At 37.6% G+C, this 24,482-nt stretch overlaps 1 protein-coding gene across 6 annotated transcripts in view; it reads left to right on the top strand.

Moving 5' to 3' along the window:
- Positions 1-24,482, top strand: part of DNAH8 (dynein axonemal heavy chain 8) — a 453,252-nt gene that overhangs the window by 330,463 nt on the left and 98,307 nt on the right. For all 6 annotated transcript variants that reach the window (XM_077161688.1, XM_077161686.1, XM_077161689.1 and 3 more), the window contains 9 exons: positions 362-533; positions 1,991-2,146; positions 6,079-6,234; positions 7,734-7,916; positions 11,400-11,505; positions 13,296-13,548; positions 13,656-13,846; positions 21,157-21,278; positions 23,527-23,645. In XM_077161688.1, coding sequence (XP_077017803.1) covers positions 362-533; positions 1,991-2,146; positions 6,079-6,234; positions 7,734-7,916; positions 11,400-11,505; positions 13,296-13,548; positions 13,656-13,846; positions 21,157-21,278; positions 23,527-23,645 — 1,458 coding nt within the window. The remainder of the gene's footprint in view (positions 1-361; positions 534-1,990; positions 2,147-6,078; positions 6,235-7,733; positions 7,917-11,399; positions 11,506-13,295; positions 13,549-13,655; positions 13,847-21,156; positions 21,279-23,526; positions 23,646-24,482) is intronic.

Raw genomic sequence — 24,482 nt, forward strand, 5'->3', positions numbered from 1 at the left:
AGGATTAGGAGAATGGCTAAATAAACAAATAAATAAATGTATGCATGTGTATTTGTATGTATGTAGGGGTGTGGGTGGGGTGTGGTGGGAAGAAAGAGTTTAAAACAAAGACTAAGCTGAACCAGATGAGGCCATGGAGTGGGAAGGCTTTGGATCTGTGGGCTTCGGTAGGGAGCCTTCTTCCTTGCTCCCTGGCCATTAGGTCTCACCATATCTGGCTACCAAGTGTTAAGCAGGGAGCAGAGAAGGGTTTCGCCTAGTAACAAGACAAAATTGCCTTTCAGTTTCAAAAGTAGAGTGGCTTAAAATGTGTTTGGTGATTCACTTTGGGGAGGGGTTTTGTGTGTTTTTTTCTTGACAGACTTGTAGGTGATATTCTCCTATGCACTGGATTCCTTTCCTACCTTGGTCCTTTCAATCAGATATTTAGAAACCTTTTGCTTAAAGATCAATGGGAGACAGAATTGAGAGCACGGAAAATTCCTTTCACTGAAAACTTGAATCTTATTTCAATGTTGGTAGATCCTCCAACAGTAAGTTTTAGTTTTCCTAATAATACTATTTGAATTTGTTTCATTTTATTTCTTAATTACTATGAAATCAAGGTAATTTTTCTTTTATCATCTAATTGAAAAGATTATTTTGAAGAGGTTTACAAGTTACAAAAAATAATTTTCTTTGTGGTATGTAGGTTTCTTTACATTTTAAGAAATCTTGCTTTCAAAGTTTAAAACTACTCATATTGCTATGAATCATAAACATTCATGAGTTATAGGCTTGCTGATACTGAACTCTTAGAGCCCTCCCTTATTTACACCACTCCTGTTAAATTGCATACTCTCTCAAACAGTTCAAACAAATATAGGTATTTGTCAGAATACGTAAGTCAGAAGTGCTGGTGTTAATCTGCTTTTGATCATTACCCATTATTTTTAGTGCCCAGTATCATAACACAATAGCATAATGACATGTTCTCATACCACTGAATAACACTCAGTGCCTCTGAGTACACAAACCTTCCTTGCTGGAATTCGATGCCACTATCACTTTTCAGTCTGTCTTACGGAACTCAGGTGATCTTAATTGCTTTCCAGACACTTTGTTTTCATGAACTGCTTGTCAGGTTTGTAAATATGCTCCCCAGTTGCTGTTTCCTTAAGGATGTCGTGCTATTCATTTCATGTTATCTGTACTTAAAATTTTAAAACAAATCCTTTCCACTTCAAGCAAAACTGAATTTGTCCTTACGGGGAATAAATTAAAAATTGATGATGCACTGAGTCCTTTGGTGGTCTTGGGATAACTTAATGATGGTTGGCTCATTGGTTCTTGGGTGATTTTATTGGCCACCTAGAGAAAGGTTGGCAATAGACTCTTAATATCGGGAAGGAGATGTTCACAAACATTTCATTATTGAGCTCCTGCCAATATATCTCATCTAATCTATTTCTTCTGCTTCCTGTTCTATAATCACCCATATCCCATTTGAGGAGAACCAAAGGACAGGAAGGAGAAATTTCAGGGGCATGTCCCTTGGTGCTTATCTTCTTCTCTGACATCTTGTTATGTTCATTATATTTCATTAGCTCTAGGCAGTCGGGATCCCCCCCCCCCCCCATATACCATCATATTTTAAGCCCCTGTGTTCTCTGAATGCTCAGCAATCAGGCTTCAGAATCCCCAAATCAGGTTCAATACACAGTCGGCTTGCATTTCCTCGAAAGTGTGAAAATATAATGTAAAAGGCTAAACTTATTCTTGGGTTATTAATAAAAAGGATTCATTGGATTATAAAATTTTTTTGTAAGTTAATGTTCCCAAGTTCACATTTATATATTTGTTTTTTATTTCCCACTAGGTACTAGTTGCATAGTTTCAAAAGGGAAAATATGTCCATTTAAAAAATTCTTTTAAACTGTGGGTCTTTTAATTACTAAGGAAATTATTCTAGTTCTCCTTTGAATGGCCGCACGTGTTTTCTGTTATTCAGATTGGTGAGTGGGGGCTGCAGGGATTACCGGGAGATGATCTCTCAATTCAGAATGGCATTATTGTGACGAAGGCCACCAGATACCCACTCCTGATAGATCCACAAACACAAGGCAAAACTTGGATTAAATCAAAGGAAAAAGAAAATGACTTGCAGGTACGTACCATTTGGTGCATGAGCAAATAATCTTGAAATCATGAAATTACTCTCAAATTTCAGTGGAATCTTCCAGTCATAAAATAATCACCTCTATGATAAATGTTTGCTAATTACTCCCTTGAGTTTCGTGCAGCTAACTGGGGCAAAGGCTCTGATTATTTTCTCTCTTTGTGCACTCTTAGGTTCTCCCTCTCCCTCTTTGTGTTTCTCCGGCTCTATGGTTTTTGCTAATGTTGAGTGTGGCTTTTTGTTCTGGGGCTTGGGTTTGAGCTCATAGGAAAGCAGCAAAATTATAACTTTGTGATTCTTCCATTCAAGGCCATTTGCACCAACTTAACTTATGTGCTTGGTACTACATAGCATAATAGAGTGCAGTTTTGGCACTGAGGTCTAATAAGGTATTCGTTTCAAAGTGGGGGTAGACAAGGGCAAGATTCCAACATTTCTGGTTCCCTTGAGGATCTAATTCCCATTGATATTTCAGTTCAGCTACCTGCATTGACTTTTCATTGTTTCCTATAGTCTGTTCCCAGTGTCCTAAGCCTGCTTCCATATTGTTTGCGTGTACTATTTCTACTAACCAGAGTATCATTCTCCACCCTACTGCCTACTCTACTTACATTCCAGATAAAAATCTAAAATAGTCTTCAAAGTCCACATCTAATATTACTTTCATCAAGTCTTTTCTGTATCATCTGCTTAATGTAGCCTGTCCTGAATCCTCACAATGTCTTGTTTATATTTTTGTCGTGGACTTAGAGTCTATCTTGAATTATTATTCTTCGCACATTTGCCTTTTGTCTCTACTGTGCCATAAACTTGATAGCCATGTTTATGGTTTACCCATCTGAATATATTATGAATAGCTCTTACTGGAGTAAAATTCCTATATTTGTTGAATTTAAATGAATGAATTCAGTATGTTGTCAGTATAAGAAAAAAAATTAATATGGGTCATCTTGATAAATGCAGAAAAAGCACTTAGTAAAATTCAATACCCATTCCTGTTAAATCTTCCAGCAAAATATGAATAGGGGAAATTTTCCTTAATTGGATAAAGAGTATTTACAAAAAGTCTACAGTAGTAGGCATCATTTAATGGTGAAATATTGAAAAACTTCCTCTTAGATTAGGAATGAGATGAGGTTGTCCGCACCTTTATGCTGGAAGTCTTAGCCAGTGTAATAAGGTCGGAGAGAGAAATAAAAGGATAAAGACTGGAGAAAACAAGTGAAACTGTTATTATTTACAGATGCCATGACTATGTATGTAGAAAATCTGAAAGATTCTAGGGACCAGCCATCAGATTTAAGTGAACCTAGCATGGCTGCTCTTCTTCTGTTTTAAAACACACTTGTGAGCTGCCTTGTGTCAAGTTCCCCCGGACTTAGCCCATAGGACCTTTTTATTCATCTGCATCTATCCACCTCTCCCCTGTTGGTCATCAGACATGTAGCTGAGCCACCAGGATTTCTGATAGCCCCAGATGTGGCATGGGCCTCTGTGACAGGAAGATACAGCCCAGTACTCGGGAGCACACCTAAGATGCTCCACCTCATTACTACTGCAGAACTCAGCACACAATTCCACGTTTACTTTGAAAACCCAGAGAAATCCCAGAAATGTTCAGGGAGAATGTGACTGGAGGGGAAGAGTTAAGGAAATGGATCCATTCCCACAAAATTTCTTAAGAAGCCACATTCAACAAAAGAAAGCATGAATGAAGTATGCTGAAATACTCCTGTTCCTTAATCCAGCTCAACCATAACTTGTCCTTTCCTTCATTCCTCTAGACTCCCCTGGCTTTTGATTCCCTGCTCATCTCATTCTTACAACCTTGCCTGGGCATCCTTAGCTCAAAGCATGCTCCTGTCTCTCTTGGCCATGACCGCTACTATTTTTCCTGATCATACCTTTGACTTTCTGTTTTGTCATTAAACTCATGTGGAACCTTCAGCAATATCTTTCCTGATGCAACCCAGTTCCAGGGCGCTTCTTGTGGAAGTAACAGAAATACACTGAAGTCACCTCTTTATTTTAAAAATGTCAACTGCTGAAATGAAAGTAGATTGAATTCCATTATCCTTGCTCTGAAAATAAGCATGTGGATACAGATGAGCATGTGGACAAACACACACAAAGGAAAAAAAACAAACAAACAAACAAACATGGTTTTTATGCCCAGGCTGTACTTCACCTTGGCAGCTTTGTCCAGCCCAACTTTGATATCATCTTCAAGACCTACAGCTCTGAATTCTAGAATTCCATCTCAGGAATTCACTAACCACCTTGTAAAAGACCACCTCAAGTATCTGTGCAGATGACTCAGGCCTTGGCATTGGTGACCACACAGTGTCATTAAAAAAAAAAATCAAGTGAATTAAACCTGAAATTACAACTCCAAGATATTTTTTCAAGCTTATCAAAGATATTATGGATGGATATAGATAATCTTAAATAAACTGACAATATGAAATTATTTCCTTAGAAAGAAATCACAAAAATAGGGAGTCTATCCCTTGAGAAATAGAGCAAAACATAATTAGATTTTGTGTTTTGGGGACCTTGTCTCATCTTGGTTAATAAGCTCATTAAAGCTCTTTGTTTAGATTCATTTTTTTCTTATCAGTCCATGGTAAGGCCTTTCACAGCATCTCATTTGTATTAATAAAGCTATCCATCTGGGGAAACAACTTCTTGTAGAAGTTGTCAGCTCGGCCAGGTGATGGTGCCCAGATGTTCTGTTGCTGTGGACTTAAATCATCAGCATGTGAAATTCATCTATGACTGATGTGCCTTCCTCTGTGACAGAGAAAGCCAGAGAAAAGCCAGAGAAAAGCTCCCTGCCTTTCCTCTGAGGAATTGTAAATTTGTAACTGAATAAATCCCCTTTAAAAAAAACCACTTCATTTCTTGTTTATTGTGTTCTGGCAGCATTAACACACTAAACTAAAGCACTTCTCATGCAGGATTTTTTATTTTAGTTATTTCCTTTTGTTTTTTTTTTTTTACTCTTTGTAAAAAAAACTTTTTATTGTGAAAAATAACATATATACAAAAAAGCAAGTTATTTCTTTTTAAATCAAGATAGGACAAAAGACATTCAATTTTTCAATTCCACATTTTGTTCATAATAAGTGAGAGATTTTTAAAATTCTACTCTCCTACTCATCTGCTGTCCCCGTGGATTCTTCTTATCTCCTCTAAGTTCAACACCCACAACAGCTGAAAGGTAGTGATTGAATTCAGGAGAACATAAGGAGATAGAACAGAGAGCTGAGAACTGAGCCTTTGGGGGTCCTCATGGGAGGAAAAATCATATAAGAAGTACGAGTTCAAAACCAATTGCCTTGTACAAAGATTAACCAACCCAGTCTATCTATTTTAATTAATAACAAACTTTGATCTAAAAATGGCATTCAGAATTCTCACTTCTAAAAGTATAGAACAAAGTGCATAAAAACCTTGTAGGTTGACTTTATAGAAAGTATCTATCGTGTTCTTCTATTGTGCCATTGTAAGAGACAGAACATATGAATGAACCCTTGATTTGACTTTACATGTCATTTCTAACATTCTTCTGTTTGTTTTCTTACTTATCACTTACGTATTCATGGATGTCCTGAGAAGATAAAAGAGTATCACAAATAGGAAAAATCCTTCATTACTTCTCTTCCATCTTTTAGGAACAGAGCCTGAGAATCCATCTAAAAAATGCCACTTGCTTCTCCTCTATTGATTAGAGAGACCCCATTAACATACCCAGTTCTTCCACAAAGTCACTATTCACCAAGTTTTGGAAGTTATTGTTTGTTACTTTTATTTTTATAAGTAAGACTTCTATATTGCTCCCCAAATCTCTTTATTTCCACTTATGAATGGGTACATTCTTTGTGACGTTTATTTACTAATGGGCGCTTTATTTTTAGGTGACATCTCTGAACCATAAATATTTCCGGACACACTTGGAAGACAGCCTTTCGTTGGGCCGACCCCTTCTCATTGAGGACATTCGCGAGGAGCTGGATCCAGCCCTGGATAATGTATTAGAAAAGAATTTCATTAAGTCAGGCACTGCTTTCAAGGTGAACTTTGCAAAAAAGAAAAGAACAATGGTAACATCTACTTATCTTTTTGGGCATAGCAGTGAAGGCAGTTCCTTACAGTGGTAGTATTTGGTACACTGGGGAAAAAATTTTCAGGCTGATATGCAGTGTTTCATTTTATATTCCGTGGTATATAAAAAATACAAGGGAAAACAATATCTTGGTAAGAGGAGCCATTTAGATGAACCTAAATAACATATTTAGGAATCATACTGTCTGGTTATAATGATAATAACACATTAGAATTACACACAAAATATAAGAAAATTGTCTTTGCAAACCAGATAAATAAACAAGAAAACCTGGATTTTCTCACTAGAAACAACAATATAGTCTATAGACATTGATTTGTTTATTTCTCTCTTTATTAACTTACAGTTTAAAATCATAGACTTTGCTGGAAGCCATGGGACCTGTTCCTGATGTTGGTGATACCATGAATTGTTTTCCATATGAGTGCTTCTTTTTAGTTATTATTCTCTACCTTCAGGCTTCTTTGATTTGATTTCTTTATGAATGGCAGCATTTCAGATTGAGCTTTTTTTTTTTGCTTAGGACAAATTAATTTCATGACTATCAATGCATAAGTAAAAAATGCAAATTTTCTCATTAAAACAAGAGAAATCAGATAGATAAACAAAAATACCAGGATTTTTCTTCAAAATGTGAATATGTTTATGTGCTATATTAACATGTCAAAAGAGGTAGAATCTACATCCCTGGAGGTCTTTTAAAAGACTCTAGATCCTTAGCTGCAGTTATGAAGGCATGATACTGAAGAATAAGTTACAGTCTTAATTATGTGGCATTCAACCATGTACAGGGTTAAGATTTACTAAAAGGTTAAGTCATTTGTAAATGTTCTAATTTCCACTCATTTTTGGATAGCAAAACTAGTTGTTTTTCAATATATTGCAAATAGTGATTTTTAATGCAAATATTATCTTGCTGAAAAGTTAAAAATGTGGACTTTTTTCTCTGAAAATTGTATTAACTCTTTCAGTTATCAAATATGCTTTATAAATGACTATGAAGTACAAAAAGAGCCAATACTTTCTGTAAATATGGCAAATTTTTATAGTAGGAAATGATTTCCTCAAGTAAGAAAAAATAGCAGCTCTTGTTCTCCAAACAACTGATGAGTTGATAAATACAAATAAGCATATTTTCTAAAATTTTAAAATCAGATCTTAGAGTTACTGAGTTTTCCTTTATTCATCATTTGTTTTGAGTGAATTTCCATTTAATATGCTTGGTATTGCGGCTAAAAACACCCTCAGGTAGGACTAAATAATTAGAAATTATTCTAAATGGATGGACTTAATTATTTTAAACCAGTGATTTAGATTTCACAGCTTTCCTTCACAATTCATTCTGGTTACACAGCTCTTACCATTGATAAATTGTTTCCTAATTGAACCCAGATTTCCTTGTGCCGTCTTTTAAGCTGTTTTTAATTTTAATTTGAATTGATGTAGGTGAAAGTCGGTGATAAGGAATGTGATATCATGGATTCATTTAAGCTTTATATTACTACAAAGTTACCAAACCCTGCCTTTACACCTGAGATCAACGCTAAAACATCTGTCATCGATTTTACTGTCACAATGAAAGGACTTGAGAATCAGTTACTAAGGAGAGTAATTCTAACAGAGAAACAGGTAATCATTCCTTGTTAATTAAATGTAATAGAAGATTCTACTAAAACAAAACACAACTTAAGAGTGGAGGGTTTTGATACAAGATTGAACATTTCAAAAATAAACTCAGAAAAAATTGCATTTGTATGTATAAATCTCTGCATAAAATATAATTTTATCTATTTGCATAAATAAAATATATCCACACAAAACTTTAGAAATTTTATATTTGCTTAAGTATAATCATATTTAATATTAAGGGTTTAAGGAGAAGTCAAGGTTAGAAATAATAGGTCAGAGAGGCAGAAAATGGTAGGGTAAGAAAAAAGAATGACAAAAGAGGAATTGACAGGAAGAGGGGGAAAAGGAAAGAGATGTAAATAGATGGCCACAGACACAGAGAAGAAAAACATTCAAAAAGGGGAAACAGAAATGCTTACAGACACCAAATGGAAATAGAAAACAGCGGAAAAATTATAGGTAAAATCCTAGCTAGTTAGTAGAGGGGCAGGACCTTGAAAGGCCACCAGTTTGATGGAGTAAAAGGAAAACAGCCCAGCTTTGATTGCCATTAGCTGTTTAATATCAGTTTCCAACAAAACAGCCTGAGGTTAATGTAGTCTTGAAAGGTCCTGCTTCCACAGCTGGACAGGGAGGGCATTGACATCCCCCCACCTCCACCCCCACCCCGCCCCCTGCCCCAGTCCACAACCTCTGTTGTCCCTCAGGGATGAAAATTAGTCCTTTGTAATCCAACTGATGCTGTCAATCTATTCTGAGATGATTCTTCACTGGTTCAGATCTTTTGTGCAGGTTGCGCTCACCTGCACAAAGGAAGGCCACGCCCACCTCTAAGGTAGGCTACCCTCCATGTCCCCAGAATGCCCTACCACTCTTCCAAGGCCTTAGCTTCCCCTTCTAGAAATATACTAAGATGCTCAAACCAACCTTTCTTTCCCGTTGTGATTCCAAGAGACCTTTTCTGGCACCTCTCTTGGAGAAAACAAAAAGCACATTTAATATGAAGAAGGGCCTAGTGCTACATTATATTTAATCCTCCTAACAGTCCTGCTATGATATCCCCACTTTACAAATAAACAAATGGAGGTCCAGAGAGAATAAGGGCCCTACCTATAATAGTGCATGGATTTTTCACCACGCCAAGCTTACTAGAGAAGCTTTACAGGTTATGCTGTAAAACTGAGCAAGTTTTCCCCCAGTACCATGATGCTTGTTTTTTCATATCATGCAGTAATGGAAGCTAATGTAATTTCTTTTTGTCCTTGTATTACTGTACTTCCACCCAGAGGTAATCATTTTAATGAGAATGACTCATTAGCTATTCCCTGCAAATACAACCATAATCTTCATCAACTCCCATCAGACACTGCTAACCTGTTACTACAATAACAATAATAACACTAGTCTTGGAGTTGGAGGACAAGGGTTGTGCTTGTTTGAAAGGAAGTATGCCCCCTAGGAAAAGTCATGCTTTAATATAAATCCCATTTCATAAAGGTAGAATAATCCCTATTCAATACTGTATATTTGAAACTGTGATTGGATCATCTCCCTGGTTGATGTGATTTAGTCAAGAATGGTTGTTAAACTGGATTAAGGGACAACATGTCTCCACCCATTTGGGTGGGTCTTGATTAGTTTCTGAAGTCCTATAAAAGAGGAAATATTTTGGAGAATGAAAGATTCAGAGAGAGCAGAACGATGTAGCCATGAGATGCACAGAGTCCACGGGCCCGCAACCTTTGGAGATGAAGAAGGAAAACTCCTCCCGGGGAGCTTCATGAAACTAGAAGCCAGGAAAGAAAACTAGCAGATGTTTGCCATGTTTGCCATGTGCCCTTCCAGCTGAAAGAGAAGCCCTGACTGTGTTCGCCATGTGCCTTCTCACTTGAGAGAGAAACCCTGAACTTCATTGGCCTTCCTGAACCCAGGTATCTCTCCCTGGATGCCTTTGATTGGACATTTCTATAGACTTGTTGTAATTGGGGCATTTTCTCAGCCTTAGAACTGTAAACTTGCAACTCATTAAATTCTCCCTTTTAAAAGCCATTCCGTTTCTGGTATATTGCATTCCGGCAGCTAGCAAACCAGAACAAGGGTATTAGGTTTATCTCTGCCATTGAGTGTGTGTGTTATTTGGGGATTATTCAGAGTTAATATTTCTGGGTTCTCAGTTTCCCCCCAATGTAAAATAAAGGAGTTGAACTAAATTCAGCACACTTCTATTTATAATGCATGTTTATGGGTTGAGACTCTTCTCTGTAAAACCTCAAGATAAGGGCTGTCAAGAATATACAAATGAACAAGACAAGTACCTGCTCTCAAGATGCACAAAATCCAATTGGAAGGAAATAATTTACAAGAGATTGTGACACAAGCATAGGAGATGTACACAGACATGCTGTGCTGTGGTTTTGACTGGCTGGTTTAGGAAGACTTTCTGAAAGAGACGGAATTACTGAAGTAGTTTTTCAAGAAACTTCCTCAAATAAGTATTTTGAAAACACATTCTTTTAACATAATTCTAAGTGCAATTGTGATTCTGTATTGGAAAAAAGCATTGCTATAAAGAATGTTGTTGAGACAAAGTGAATTTAGATGATACTAAGCAAGAATATTATTTCAATGTCAAATTTCCTGAATTTGAGAACTATTACAGTTATGTAAGAGAATGTCCTAGTTCTTAGGAAATTTACTAAAGTATTTAAGGACAAAGAATCATGACATCTAATGATTCAGAAATAATAAGAAATAGTAACAATGATAAGTTTACATAGAAAGTGATAAAACAAATTATTAATTGGTGAATGTAGAGGAAAAGTATATGAAAGTTCATTTTATTAATCTTTGAACTTTTCTGAAAGTTTGAAACTTTTTCAAAATATAGTTTAAAAAATATATCATTCATGTAGAAAATATACCTTCCAGACACCCTGTCTGTCCCCTCCAGTACAAGGAGATGCAAATACAATGGAAAATGGATTTGTACTGGCAACTGCCTGTGTCACACATAGTACTATGCATGTTCCTATAGGCAGATCCTAAGTCAAGAGCTCACATTTGGTCTGGGCAGTCCCTTGGCTTCTTGGTATTAATGCCTCTTTGTTTCTGTCATTTCTGATTACAAATAAAGCTGGCCTTTCCCACAGAGCGGGGTAGGAACAGGCCAAACATGGGACATTACCACTAAGCTTAGAGCTCAGTAGAGAGTCGGGGGCCATTGAGCAAAATGATTTTAGCAGGTTCTTCTCATACATGCCAGAACAAGTGCTATGGAAATTGAATGCTAGTGTGCATAATTCTTCAAAAATTATCCAGAGAAACAGAAACATAGATATATTTGGCTAATGATAATTATTGCTTTTATCATTTGAAAGACGCTTTTGTTTAAATATGTTTTATTTGATAGCAAACACTGGGAAGATAGATTTGCTAATAATAACTGGTAATTAGAGTTCTTTATTTTTTGTTTCTTAACAACAGGAGTTAGAGTCTGAGAGGGTTAAACTTTTGGAGGATGTCACTTTTAATAAACGGAAGATGAAAGAACTTGAAGATAACCTCCTCTATAAATTAAGTGCTACAAAAGGTATTGTGTTATTAAGAAGTAATCAAAGTAACAGATTCTGAATGATTCCTTGTAAATTATTTTAAATGGCTACATGATTACAAATGTTAGAATATAATGAAGTTGTCAATGCAAAAACAAGTGAGGCAATTTCCATCTAGGCTTTAAAGAGGACTGCAGAGAATCTGATGTTTGAATTTAAAGTAGGGACTGGGTGAGAATAACAGTTTTCTTGATATAATTGCTCTCTCCTGAGAAAAATAAGGGCTCACAACAGACCTGGATGACTCATAATAGGCTAATTTCTTTGCCCAGAGGAAACTAATGTGCTCAGTCTACTTTTTTTTTAGATTGGCTCTTTCTTTGGAATTGAAATACAATTACCACAGTGTGTTGTGACATATGTAATCTTTGTCAGAGGCACTCAGGCACCAGAGGCCCAGCTCATTCTTTACTTGGCTTGATCTCGCAATGAGAAATCAGGGACAGATTATTCTCTTGACAGCCAAATTATCACACCACACCCCAATTTTGAGTTGCTCTCTCTCTTTAATATATAAAAAGAAAATGTTATCCAAAGAACATAAAATCAACAAACTATTTTGTGGCAAATTACAGCAACCTAAATTCCACGTTTATTAGCAGTGCAATAACAAATATTTTCCAACTTCACTTTAATCGTTGGATTAAAAAAAAAAAGTCTTCCCTTCCCTCCCAGTAGTATATTATGGGTCACTTTCACAACAGATTCTAGCACTACCTTTAATTGCACTGCTTTTACTGGTGAAGTTATCTGTCTCTTCTTCCCATGACTTTCAACCATTTGTGATACCTCTGGGCTTTCTAAATAACAAGGAGATCTGGGGGTTCCTCCCCTATCCTGCCAAGAGTATATTAGGTCAAGTTCTCTTTCCTATGAGGTTAATCGCAATTTGGATTTCCATAGTAGACATAGCATGACCTTGAGATAACTCAGCATCTCCCTTTAGCATTTACCTGCCATCTAGAACCTTAGGGTAAGTAAGAGCACTACTATATGAAGAGATGGCTACCTGTAACTTTGCACATCCAGGGTGGAAGATCCTTCCACATCTCAAAAATGAGTTCATTATGATATACATGCATTATTTCTATTTAAAGCAATAATGAAATGAAAGATAAATCTAAAAATGAGATTAAGGTTTTTCTTTCCTAAGTCTGTCCAGTAAGTGGTAAGACACTTTCACCACACCTCAATTTATTTTCTTATTAGAGATGTAGAGGGATCAGGGCTCTCAGTGTCAAGGACTGTTCTAAAGTGATAGAAACGAAGAGGTTACCGTTCAGTGTGTAGCTTTTGGATAAGCTCACACCATAAGATAGATGTGGACAAACTGGTGATACTTTGAAGAGAACCAGCAAGATGCTAGTGGATGTGATAGCCGGAGCACATAAGGAACAGTTCAAATCACAGGGAGCCAATGGAGACATAATTTATTGTTTTCAGACATCTGATGAGGCATTATGTGGGCTGCTTTAAGATTTCCCTTCTCCCCACCATACAGCATACACAAAGAAAAGAATCCCCTTTTGCAGGTGATTTTTAGGCAGAGTGGAGGGAGGGTAATTGGAATATTTAAAGGGATTCACACATTGGGTGATAGTTGGATAGAAGTCATTAGATGCCTTAAGAATCCTTGCGGTTCAACTCTCTTACCCTGGGGAAGCTCAAGAAGTCAAGTTGCCAATCAACAGGACTGTATTAGAAGTGATGCATCTCACCTTGGGGCTTTTCCATCTTGTGTTCTACAGTCTTTCTGTTTGATTTTTAGGTTCCTTGGTAGATGACGAGTCTCTCATTGGTGTCCTCCGAACCACAAAGCAAACAGCTGCTGAAGTGAGTGAGAAGCTACACGTGGCTGCAGAAACAGAAATCAAGATTAACACGGCGCAGGAGGAGTTCCGGCCTGCTGCGACCCGTGGAAGCATCCTCTACTTCCTCATCACCGAGATGAGCATGGTCAACATCATGTACCAGACCTCACTGGCCCAGTTTCTGAAGTTATTTGACCAGTCCATGGCCAGGTGGGACCTTGCTATCTTCACCCCCAAAGCATTAACTTAAATTTTTTGTTTACATTTCTATTCTTTTAGAAATTGCTTATTTCTTTGATTTTTAAAATGTATTGTAGATCTGAAAAGTCCCCACTACCTCAAAAGAGAATTACAAATATTATTGAGTTTTTGACGTATGAAGTTTTTACATACTCAGTCAGAGGCCTATATGAAAACCACAAATTCCTCTTTGTGCTCCTCATGACCTTAAAGATCGATCTTCAGAGAGGGACAGTTAAGCACAGAGAGTTTCAGGCTCTCATTAAAGGTAAAACATTTGAAATATGAACATGGTTTGTAAAGGATATTGCTTTTGATGTGCTGTTTGATGTGCTGTAAACCCATTTTTATGACAATAGGGAAATTGTGTTCTAATGAAAGCGAAGTTCTTTTTCATACCTCTTTTTTTTTATTTCCATTCTTTTGCTCTGGTTACTCAATATGACATATTGTAGGTCTCTGCTAACTCTGTTTTTTAGTTATGTAATCAGATTAAGTTTTGATCACTGTTGTCCATGATTAGGAGAACCTAATGCCAAAGGGAAGAAAAGTGATGCTGGTGGTAAGCTTTCTATTGCAAGAACCCACTCCTTAAGCAAGGAAGTATCATTTTAAGACTTTAAAGAAGGCACACTTGTATTTTACATTTGAAGTTAATCCTATTCATTGCTTATATCCATGTTAAAAGAGTAATTAAGAAGATCAAAGAATGGCATTTTCATTTAAATTCAACAAAATAAGTATTTATTGAGCTCATACTATATAAACCTACATGCTGATGTTGGGCACACAAGGTTTAAAAAAAATAATAGCTTTATAATGGGGATAAAGATCATTTAAAATATGACTGCAAAACAAGGCAGACTAGCCTAAGTATCATAGAAAGCCAAACACTGTTTTGGGTATAAAAGGAAGGAGAGATTACATATTATTGGTGAGATTTAAAAAACAAAAGCCTTCTTGGAAAAACACATTTGTGGGTTAAGCCTTGGGTTTGGGGGATTATTTGAAGGATACTGAGCAAGGTGGTGATATCTGCAGTATTGTCCTTTAGGCTAATTAATCTGGGGGACATAAATAGGATTGGAAGAAATAGGTGCTAGGGAGTCTGTCATCATCTTCCTGACCATGGGAAATGCCTTCCTGACCTGGGGTAAAAACAGTGGGAATATAAAGGAAGAAATGGATATAAAAGATCATGCAAGTCAAGTGACAATTGACTTTATACAAGAACCAAAAGAGAAGTCAGAACTGAATCTAAGATTTGTGGTCCGTGTGAAGATTTCTGGTCTGGTTGGTTGAAAGAGGAGCTAGTGTAAGAGGCAATAGGGTAAGGAATTGCTGAATTTGATTTAGGGACCCAGTTTCAATTAGGATAGGCTAAGCTTTGCTGCCGTAAAAAACAATTCCCATATATCAGTAGCTCAACCCAAAAAAGTGTGTTTCTCATTCACGCTGCTTCTCCAACATGCTTATCACAGTCACTCAGGAATCTCAGCTACCTTCATGATAACTGTGGCAGAGGAACAAGGATATGACAAGTTGTATGCTGCTTCTTAAAACTTACCCGCAGAAGTGACACATATCACGTACACTTTCATTAACTAAAGCAAGACATGTGCCCACATCCAACTTTAAAGGGAGAAGGGAAGTGCAGTTTCCCATGTGCTTGGAAGGAGGGGAAACTAAATGTTTGTGAACATTTCTAGTGACTACACTGGTGTGTGTAGTTTGAGATATCCAGCAGACAGAAAAGATAGCCCAGACAATTTAAAAGACGTCAGACAGCCATAAAGATGGGACATAAGGAAAAAAACAAACAAACTGAAACCCAGAACCGTAGGAATGATAGGTAATTATTTAGTTTGCCAATGCTGCTGGAATGCAATATGCCAGAAACAAAATGGCTTTCATAAAGGGAATTTATTAATTAAAACATTAATTACAGGTTTGTAGTTCTAAAGCCTTAAAAATGTCCAAACTAAGGCATCCAGATAAAGAAAGGCCAATGTCTGTCACATGGGAAGGCATGTGGCTGGCATCTGTTGGTCCTTATTCCTGGTTCTATTGTTTCCAGCTTTTGGTTCTGAAACCATGAAGAAACTCTTGGTTCCTAGAGTCTGTGGGCCTTCACTTAGCTGCTCAGGGGTAAAACTCTGGGTTTTATCTCTTAGTTTAGCATCTTGTGATGAGTCTTTGCTTAGCATCCAGGCTTTTTCTGTCTCAATCTCAAAATATCTGCCTTAGTGTCAGCTCTTTTAAGGACCCGAGTAAACTATCAAGACTCACCTTGAATGGGTGGAGTCACGTCTCCATCTAGTCAAAAGTTCACACCCAGAAATGGGTGTATCAAATTTCCATAGAAACAACTTAATCACAAGGTCCCACCCTCCAATATTGGATCAGGATTAAAAGAACATGGTTTTTCTGGGGTAAATAACAGTTTCAAACCGGCACAGTAATCTAGGAAGAAAACGTAGATTATTTCCGAATTCATTCTAAAAGGTGATAGGACACGATACTCTTTTATCTTTAACATATTATTTATAATAAATGGGCAGTAATCTATAATTTCTTATTCTATCAGTTCCCTTCCTCTACTTTAGTTAATTCCTTCCTCAAATCCAGGTTAGATTACCAACTGTGGGAACTTCGTAAATGATTTAGCATAGTCTCTGAAATTTCTTCCTTACTTGTATCTTCTTCATGAACGCAGTTTTTATTTTTATAGTTTAAAGGAAATTGAAATATGTCAACTAGGGAAGTTGATGTCTTACTGAGCATTTGTAAGAGTATAAACAGTGTGTTGTGGTAAAGCATGCACTGAACTACGGACCAGGAAAATGAATCAGTCTCTTCCACTGATTAACTGTGTGATCTTGGAGCATGATCACCCCAGTACCTCCATGTGCAAGCAGTTGTGGGGCCCAGAGGGGAACAACTAGTACAACCTGGAAAAGCTGGAGCTGGTTCTAACAGAGGAGGGTCCAGAGGCATGGAGTTTTAATCCCTGTGAGATTTAAATAAAGTGAGCATGAATTTACTTAATCTAGAAAGCTACTTTGTCTCATTTTAGTCACTTTTAAACTCTCACTTGGACTTGGTGCCAATTCTTGAGTGATGGGGCACTGGACAGTGGGTGGCCATTGAAATATGGAAACTCAGGCCCCAGCGGCAGCAGCAAAATGGGCCTCACAACTGGGGAAAGCCTTCTACTTGTGGAATGTAAGTGGGATGGGAATAATACTTTGAAGTATTTTCTTATTGAGCTGGCTTATCTTCCTGAATCCCCTCTGCCAATATGGCCCCAGGGAAGGGGGCAGATACAGCATAGAAAGAAGTGGGAAACTTGGGCCCTTGGACTTCATGCACTGTGTGAAGGAAAAGACAGTTGGAGGTAGAACAGGGGGATCAGGTGCAAAGATTCTCATCTCTACCCTGTCTGCCAAGGCTGAATCTCAAGAGGAGAGTGCTGGAGAAACATCCAGATAGGGAGAGTCCCCTGCATTCTGCCCAGTGCCGCATCCAACATAACACAGAAGCAGCATTGCAGCATCAGTGTAGGGGAGTGGCTAGATGGATGAGCCTGAGGTTTGGCAAACAGAAGTGAGGTGTCTGGAAATGAGGGCTGGTGCATAGCAGCAGCCTGGGATTCAAACCAAGAAGCTTCAAGACAGGGGGACTTTGTAACTGGAGACAAAGGACCAGGGCCAGATGCTTAGGCTGTAATTAAAGAGCCTAGTGCCTCTGTAGGTCAGATAGGATTTGTTGTAGCTCACAGGATAGAGTACAGGGATCCCAGCCTACAACTGAGATGGTGGTGGCTAGAGGGCAACCTGCAGATCTGAGGCCTTCTCCCCATCAAACCATAATCCCCCCACCTCACTTCTCCCCACCCTGCAAACACAGCCAGCTGGGTACTGTGAAAGAGAGCATGTGAATCAGAGGAGACTGAGAAACACAGCAGTGAAGTGGGAAGGGAATTCATGAGGACGGTTGGATTTGTTACAGAAAAATAAAGTCTGCATGTCTGTGTTGTAGTGTGAATACATTTGGGACCCCATTTCATAAAGCTGGAGAGTCAGGGAGAACCAGATTGTACAGGGCCAGAAGAGCCAGTGAGAGAAGATTGAATTTAATTTAGTTGCCGAAAGGGAGCTATCAAATGTTTCTTGAGCAGGGATATGGCACAAATAGAGCAGTACTTTAGGAAGATTAATCTGGGATCTGTACGTGGGATAGGTTGACTGACAGAAGTACAGTTGGCTCAGCAGTAAAAGGTTTTAGAACAAAACTGGTTTATTGTACAGTTTATATTAATTTTTAATTGGCTTACTTTTTGACTGAATTATTTTTCAAAAGATAACCTGACTTTGTTTTTTTACCAACTTCACAAAAATGACCCTTGAATCATAGCTACTTTATCATTTCGAACTCAATACTTAAGGGGAAAGGAGGAAAGAGACGCTTATCACAGCAGATATGTTTGATTTCCCAAGAGTGACAGATCCTTTGTATCAATCACTGCTTCTTTTCTGCAATATTTGTAAGGTGCCTTTGACTTTATTCTTCAACCTAGAATGTCAAAACACATTGAAAAATGAAAAGGATGCTAGGGGCAGTCTGCATTACAGAGTAACTGATTATACCTGTTTTCCCTGCCTGGTTATTTTAAAAAGATACTGTCTTTCATTTGTCATAGAACATGGACAAAAATCACTTTGGGGGTCCGCTCTTGCTTTACAGGTTGGAAACCAGACCCCAGCCTTCCAAAGCAGAGGGAGGAAGAGTTATTATCAAAATAAGAACTAATTCTCATTTTGTTCCCACTATGGGCCAAGACTTGTAAGCTTTCTTCATACATTAACTTATTTAATCTTCACAGCAACCAGTCTTGCAGGTTCTGTTATTTCACCTGTCTGACAGATGAGAAAACAGAGAGATTGGGTTCCTTGTCCAAGTTTTACGTAGATAGTAAGTGGCAGAGACAGGATATTTTGGGGAATAGTCTGGGTTGTGGTCCTTCTGGGCTGGCTTAGGTGCACATTACATTTGGAAACACTGAGGTAGCTCAGATGCCCTCTCCTGGTGTCTCTGAACTTTATGGTCACAGAAAACATTTCTTTGGAAATCTATTGAGACTGCAGGTACAGTGAACCCAATGGTAGACGATGGACTTTAGATAATAGGACAGTTATAAAAATATTCCTTCATGAATTGTAACAAATATATCACACTAATGCAAGGTGTTAATAACAGGGTGGTATATGTGAACTCTGTATTTTATACCTGTTTTTTTCTGTAAACCTACAATTTCTCTAATAATAATGATAATAATAAAGACTGCAGGTGGCTCTCTCTAGTGTTTGCTTCTCCTTCAAGTAACCTGTAGTATTAGCAGCAATAGTGCTACAATTAGTCTCTTTCACCAGATTGCAGGGGCCAGGGAGCTGAGAGGATGGTTTACAGATTCTATGTGTAACCGAGAAATTAGGATTTAACGGATGATTTTGATTACTGAATCATTATATTCCTTTTTGCTTTCTGGTACGTTGGAGTAGACAGGGAAATACCTGAAATCCCTAAACTACAATTCAGCTGCCCTGATATCTGAAATAATTGTAAAAGCCCTTATCTACTATCTTTGTGACTGTAAGAACTATTACTCCCTTTTATCTGATCATTTCCTTTTATTGCAAAGGCCCTAATGCTAAAGAAGAATTTGAAGCCAGCCAGTAATTAGCTTTGGGCCTGGACATTTGTAAATCATATCAGCTAGACTCTGCTATTGAAAGATAACCTGTCTCCCTTCCTTTCGGCTTATACCTTTAGTACTGAAGTGATAGCTCTGCCTCCTCTCCTTTCAACTTACGTTCTCTTACTGAAATGATAATGATAACACTGTCCCCTTTTCTGCTTTGAATTTGCTATCGAAATGATGCCTCTTCCCTCACTAAAACACTTAAAGACCCTGAACTCCCTAAACTTGAGGAGACAGATTTTGGGCCGCTAGGCCATCTGCTCTTCTGCTGTGCACCTAGTAATAAACTCTTTCTCCCTTTGAAACCCCGCTGTCTCAGGAATTGGTTATTGAGCACAACAGGCAAAACAATCCATGGCCTTTGCAGGTAACATAACTGTGTCTTGGTACTCAGAACTGCTGGTTCTAAATCTTCTGTGATAGAAGAAAGGGGAGACTTCAGCTAAGGTGCCTTCTCTGGAAAGTGCTAGGCTAAGAGAACGTAATTCCCTCCCCTGTTCCCTTTTTGCCTAAGGGTTAGTGTGTAGAGTGAAAGGATTTGTTGAGTTCCTAAAGAGGATTTTTAGTACTTAAAGTGTCAGCAATCACTGTTTTACATACACCTGAGCTAAATAAGCCTTAGAGCTGGAATTACGATAATAAAACATTACAAAAGACACTTATTTGTGCTGGTTTAAAACTGTTATGTACCCCAGAGATGCCATGTTCTTTTAATCCTAATCCAGTCTTGTGGGGCAGGCGTATTGTAGGGTAGGAACCTGTGATTAGATTGTTTCCATGGAGATGTGGTGCCCATTCGAGACTATCTTGATTAGTTTACTGGAGTCCTTGAAAGAGCTCACAGAGAAAGAAAGAGCTCAGAGCCTACACAGAGAACAGAGAGATGAAACTAAGACACAGCAGATGCTTGGAGATGCTAAGCTAAGAAATGAAACCCAGAGTCTGCCCTGGAGAAGTTAAGTGAGGAACCTTAGATGCTTAGAGTGAAAGCCACTGGAAATAGGAGCTGAGAGAGCCGTTTGAAACCAGAATCTAGGAGAGAAGGATAGCAGAGGTTGCCATGTGCTTGCCATGGCCGAGAGACCTTGGACGCCTTCAACCTTTCTTCAGAATCAAAGTATTTTTCTCTGGATTCCTTAATGCAGACATTTTCATGGCCTTAGTACGTAAATTTGTAACTCAATAAATTCCCTTTGTAAAAGCCAATCCATTTCTGGTATATTGCATTCCAGCAGCATTAGCAAACCGAAACAAATTCTATAGAGAAAATTGGAAATTGAAAATATAATTCTGTATTTTATTTGAAACTTGCCACATTGGATATGCTCATTTGACTTTTGATTTGCTTCAAAATATGATTTGATGCTATCTATCTTATCTATCAATCAATCACCTATCCACGATCTATCAATTATGTGTCTATATCCATCCACACATCCTAGTAACAAATAGAATTGAACATCAGATTTTGAAGGAGTGATGACTAATTTAAGAAGTGATTTTTAAAATCACACATGAAAAGATAAACCTATTCATTGACATAAAATTTTAAGCTTCAGTTAATTAAAAAATAAAAAGGCAAGCAGCTGAATCATTTGAGAAAAACTCTCTGCAGGAAAATTGACGAGGAATTATTATCTGCCACTTTTAAGATGGTGTAAATCAGTAAATAAAACATGAAGACTTAAAGGAAATATACCAAAAATATTGCCACAATTTCTATAATGTGGCCATCTCATTTTGGCTAGTTAGAAACTAAATTTATAAAGACAAAGTAGATGATGACCTGACTCAGGCTGTCTGACACTCTTCCCTAGGGGGAGCAGCTCTGGATCTGAAAGCCTGCCCTCCCAAACCTTTTCGCTGGATCCTCGATATGACCTGGCTGAATCTTGTGGAGTTGAGTAAACTTCCACAGTTTGCAGAAATTATGAATCAGGTAATAAAGGACTGGTTAAAAGCATCTGCAAACCCCAATATAGAAATGGGTCATTTTAACTGGGCACCCCTGGCAAACAGTTCTTCACCCATCTTGCATGGACCTCAGAGGTATCCCTTTTTTTTTTCCAATTATGAAAACAAATGTATTTATATAAGATCAAATAAAACAAGTTTACTTGGCATTTCCACATAGGGGCTTAATACTTACATGTGGCTATACCTTATAATAGACTTCAAACAATATAAACACTTTGCTTATTTCCATCCAAATCTTTCCAAATGTCACCCTCACCTTTGGTCTAGGAATTTTCTGTCTACCTGACATTTAATAACCTTATATTGTTTGACAATTTTATCCTCTGAGGGGTGGGTAAAATGGCTGAGAGTAAGCTCTGGAATCAGATTGTCTGAGTTTGATCAAACTCAGGCTCTGCTACTTACCAGCTGAGTCCTTGAGCAAGTAATTTCACCTCAGAAGTAACCTTTTAATAATGTAGATGTCTGACTTTTCCTTCTGTGTGGTGTACGTGGGTCATTTATATATGCTTGCTTGAGATTCTGTCAGAATCTAGTCAGTGGACCCTTTTATTGGCATCCGAGGACAGACTGTTGAATGCATGGGAGTGGTTTGCACTAACAGGTGAGGGCTAGGAAAATGAGTGAGAAGCAGAGTGAACTTCGATGGGCTATATGTCATTCCACTGCCCCTCACTTATGCAGCTTGCTCCAGAAGTTCTCCTGTGGTAGAGACGAAGTTAGTAGGTGGAAGACCGATAGGCTAAGGATAAATCCCCTCTTTCTTTTTGTGTCTCCTCTCTGGCCTTTGGCATGCAGGAGGCCTGCATGGGAGGCTATGGGTAGAAGTGCATGGTATAGACATCATAGGATTGGGCTGCAGCAGCTTCTGGACCTTCCAAGGAAAGTGACATAGGGACTGATTCTCTGGGGGGCAGCCAACCAGAAAGAGCCACTGCAGTCTTCGGAGGCAGAGGCCAGCTGTGAAATATTTTAGAGAGCCTCCTCCATGTTTCAGTGCCCAAGAGACACAATTGGGTATCTGGATTACAGACTAACCCTTTTGTTATTAATTTGCTCTGTCTGTATCCTAGCCATGGAGTCCTGTTCTATATTTTACACGATGAATTGTTGATGTGATTTGTGGCTTTGGATAGTTATTTAACTCTTTATGCCTCAGTTTCCTTATCTGTAAAAAATTGAGGGTTTCAGAAGTAAAAATACAGCCCTTACTTCTAGCACCCTGTATTGGGTGTGTACCTATTTGCTATTAATGCTTACCTTGGCTTTTTTTTTCTTTTCCTTTTTTTTTTTTTGTTAGCATGGGCAGGCATCAGGAATCGAATCTGGGTCTCCAGCATGGCAGGCAAGAACTCTGCCTGCTGAGCCACCACAACCCACCCTTACCTTGGCTTTTTTAAAATGTTCTAATAAACACTATCTAAAAATCCACCCTGATCATTGCTGAGGAACAGTGCCAGGCTCACCAATCTACTTTTTATAATTAGGTTTGATGGCATTTGGTCTTCAGGAAATTAACTTTGAAGGCCTCTGAAAACCTGTGGCTCTTCCCATGCTTCTAAAAGAACAGGTGTTCGAGACCAGGTTTCAGATAGACTTCCACCTTTCTTAAGTGTAAGAACTGCTAAGAAAATAAACGTTTTGATTTTGCCACGTCACTATTTTAAGTAGAGGCCGACATCTAGAACTTTGGTTGGCAGCATGGCTTCATCAGTGGTTCTCAACCAAAGGCGATTTTGCCCCTCCTTCTGTCCTGGAGGACATTCAGCGTGTCGGGAGACATTTCTCATTGTCACAACTTGAGGGTATGGTTATACTAGGGTTATGCTCCTGGCATCTAGTGTGTAGAGGCCAAGGGTGTTTGCTAAGAATTCTGTGATGTGCAGGATGCTTCCCGAAACTAAGAGTTATCTGGCTCAAGATGTCAGTAGTGCCGAGACTGAGAAACTCTAGTGTGTGTTCTATTCCTGCCCAACCATTTGTTGCAATTTATATATGATACTAGTTTTAGAGAATAATGTGAAAAACAATGGAAAATGTGAAAGGAAACAATAATATTCATGTTATTTGAGTCACTGATTTTGAAGAAAAGTTTAAACTATGTTAATTTGCTTGAAAAATTATTGCTCTGTAAAGAATGACCCTCTAAGGTTATTTAGAATCCTCTGCAATTTTTAACCACATGTATTCCTACCGCTTCCTTGTTTTAGATATCTCGTAATGAGAAGGGGTGGAAAAGCTGGTTTGATAAAGATGCTCCAGAGGAGGAAATTATCCCTGATGGATATAATGATTCACTAGATACCTACCGCAAACTTTTACTTATAAGGTGAGAATAGGAAACACTCATCATATCCATAAATTACAGATCTTATCCCCTGTCGGTTTGATTTTACTACATCCATGTAGTTATTTTAAGAAATAGATGTGCTTCTAAACTGCAGGTTTTGAAATTAATTATTTATTCCTTCACAAGGAAAATAAAATGGTTATGTAGTAGAGAGTGGTATATTTTGACAATGTATTAATGATAGTACTTTTAGCAAGAAAAAAAGAGTGAAAAATGTGTTTTAATTATTCATTCTGTTAATTGAATGATCATTTTACTGTTTACTGTTTATGATCATTTACTGTTGAATGATCATTTATGGTTGAATTTACTTCTTTAAAAAAAGTATACTTTACAAAATATTAATATTAGATCAAATAAATTCCTGAAAAAAAAATTGAAAATATTTGGTAACATAGCTCACTACTTAGCAAAGTTTATATTTGTGATAACTTTTTACTTGATATTTTAAGAATGTACACAGTTTTGATAGCTAATCAAATGGTATTTAAGATAGTGTTTAATATTAGAATTTAAGAAACTGTGATATCTATATCTGTAGATTTTTTCCTTCCCTACTTTAATTTTAAATTGGTTTATGAAACATTGTACAAACAGGCTTTTCAGTGATTACTTAGATCTTCTTTTAAATGTGGCTATGGATAAGCTAACTAGGCTATCCATTTAAGTGGTTAAGATTTTCATATGTTAATTGTAAAAATATCTGTAAATTCATATTTTCCTGAGATCAGGAAAATATTTAGTAACATAGGTCATTACTGTAGCAATGCATACCTTTGTAAGAATTTTCTGCTCGAGAAAGTTCTATTTTGAGAA

Source organism: Tamandua tetradactyla, chromosome 5, assembly GCF_023851605.1.
Source record: "Tamandua tetradactyla isolate mTamTet1 chromosome 5, mTamTet1.pri, whole genome shotgun sequence".
Lineage (NCBI taxonomy): Eukaryota > Metazoa > Chordata > Mammalia > Pilosa > Myrmecophagidae > Tamandua > Tamandua tetradactyla.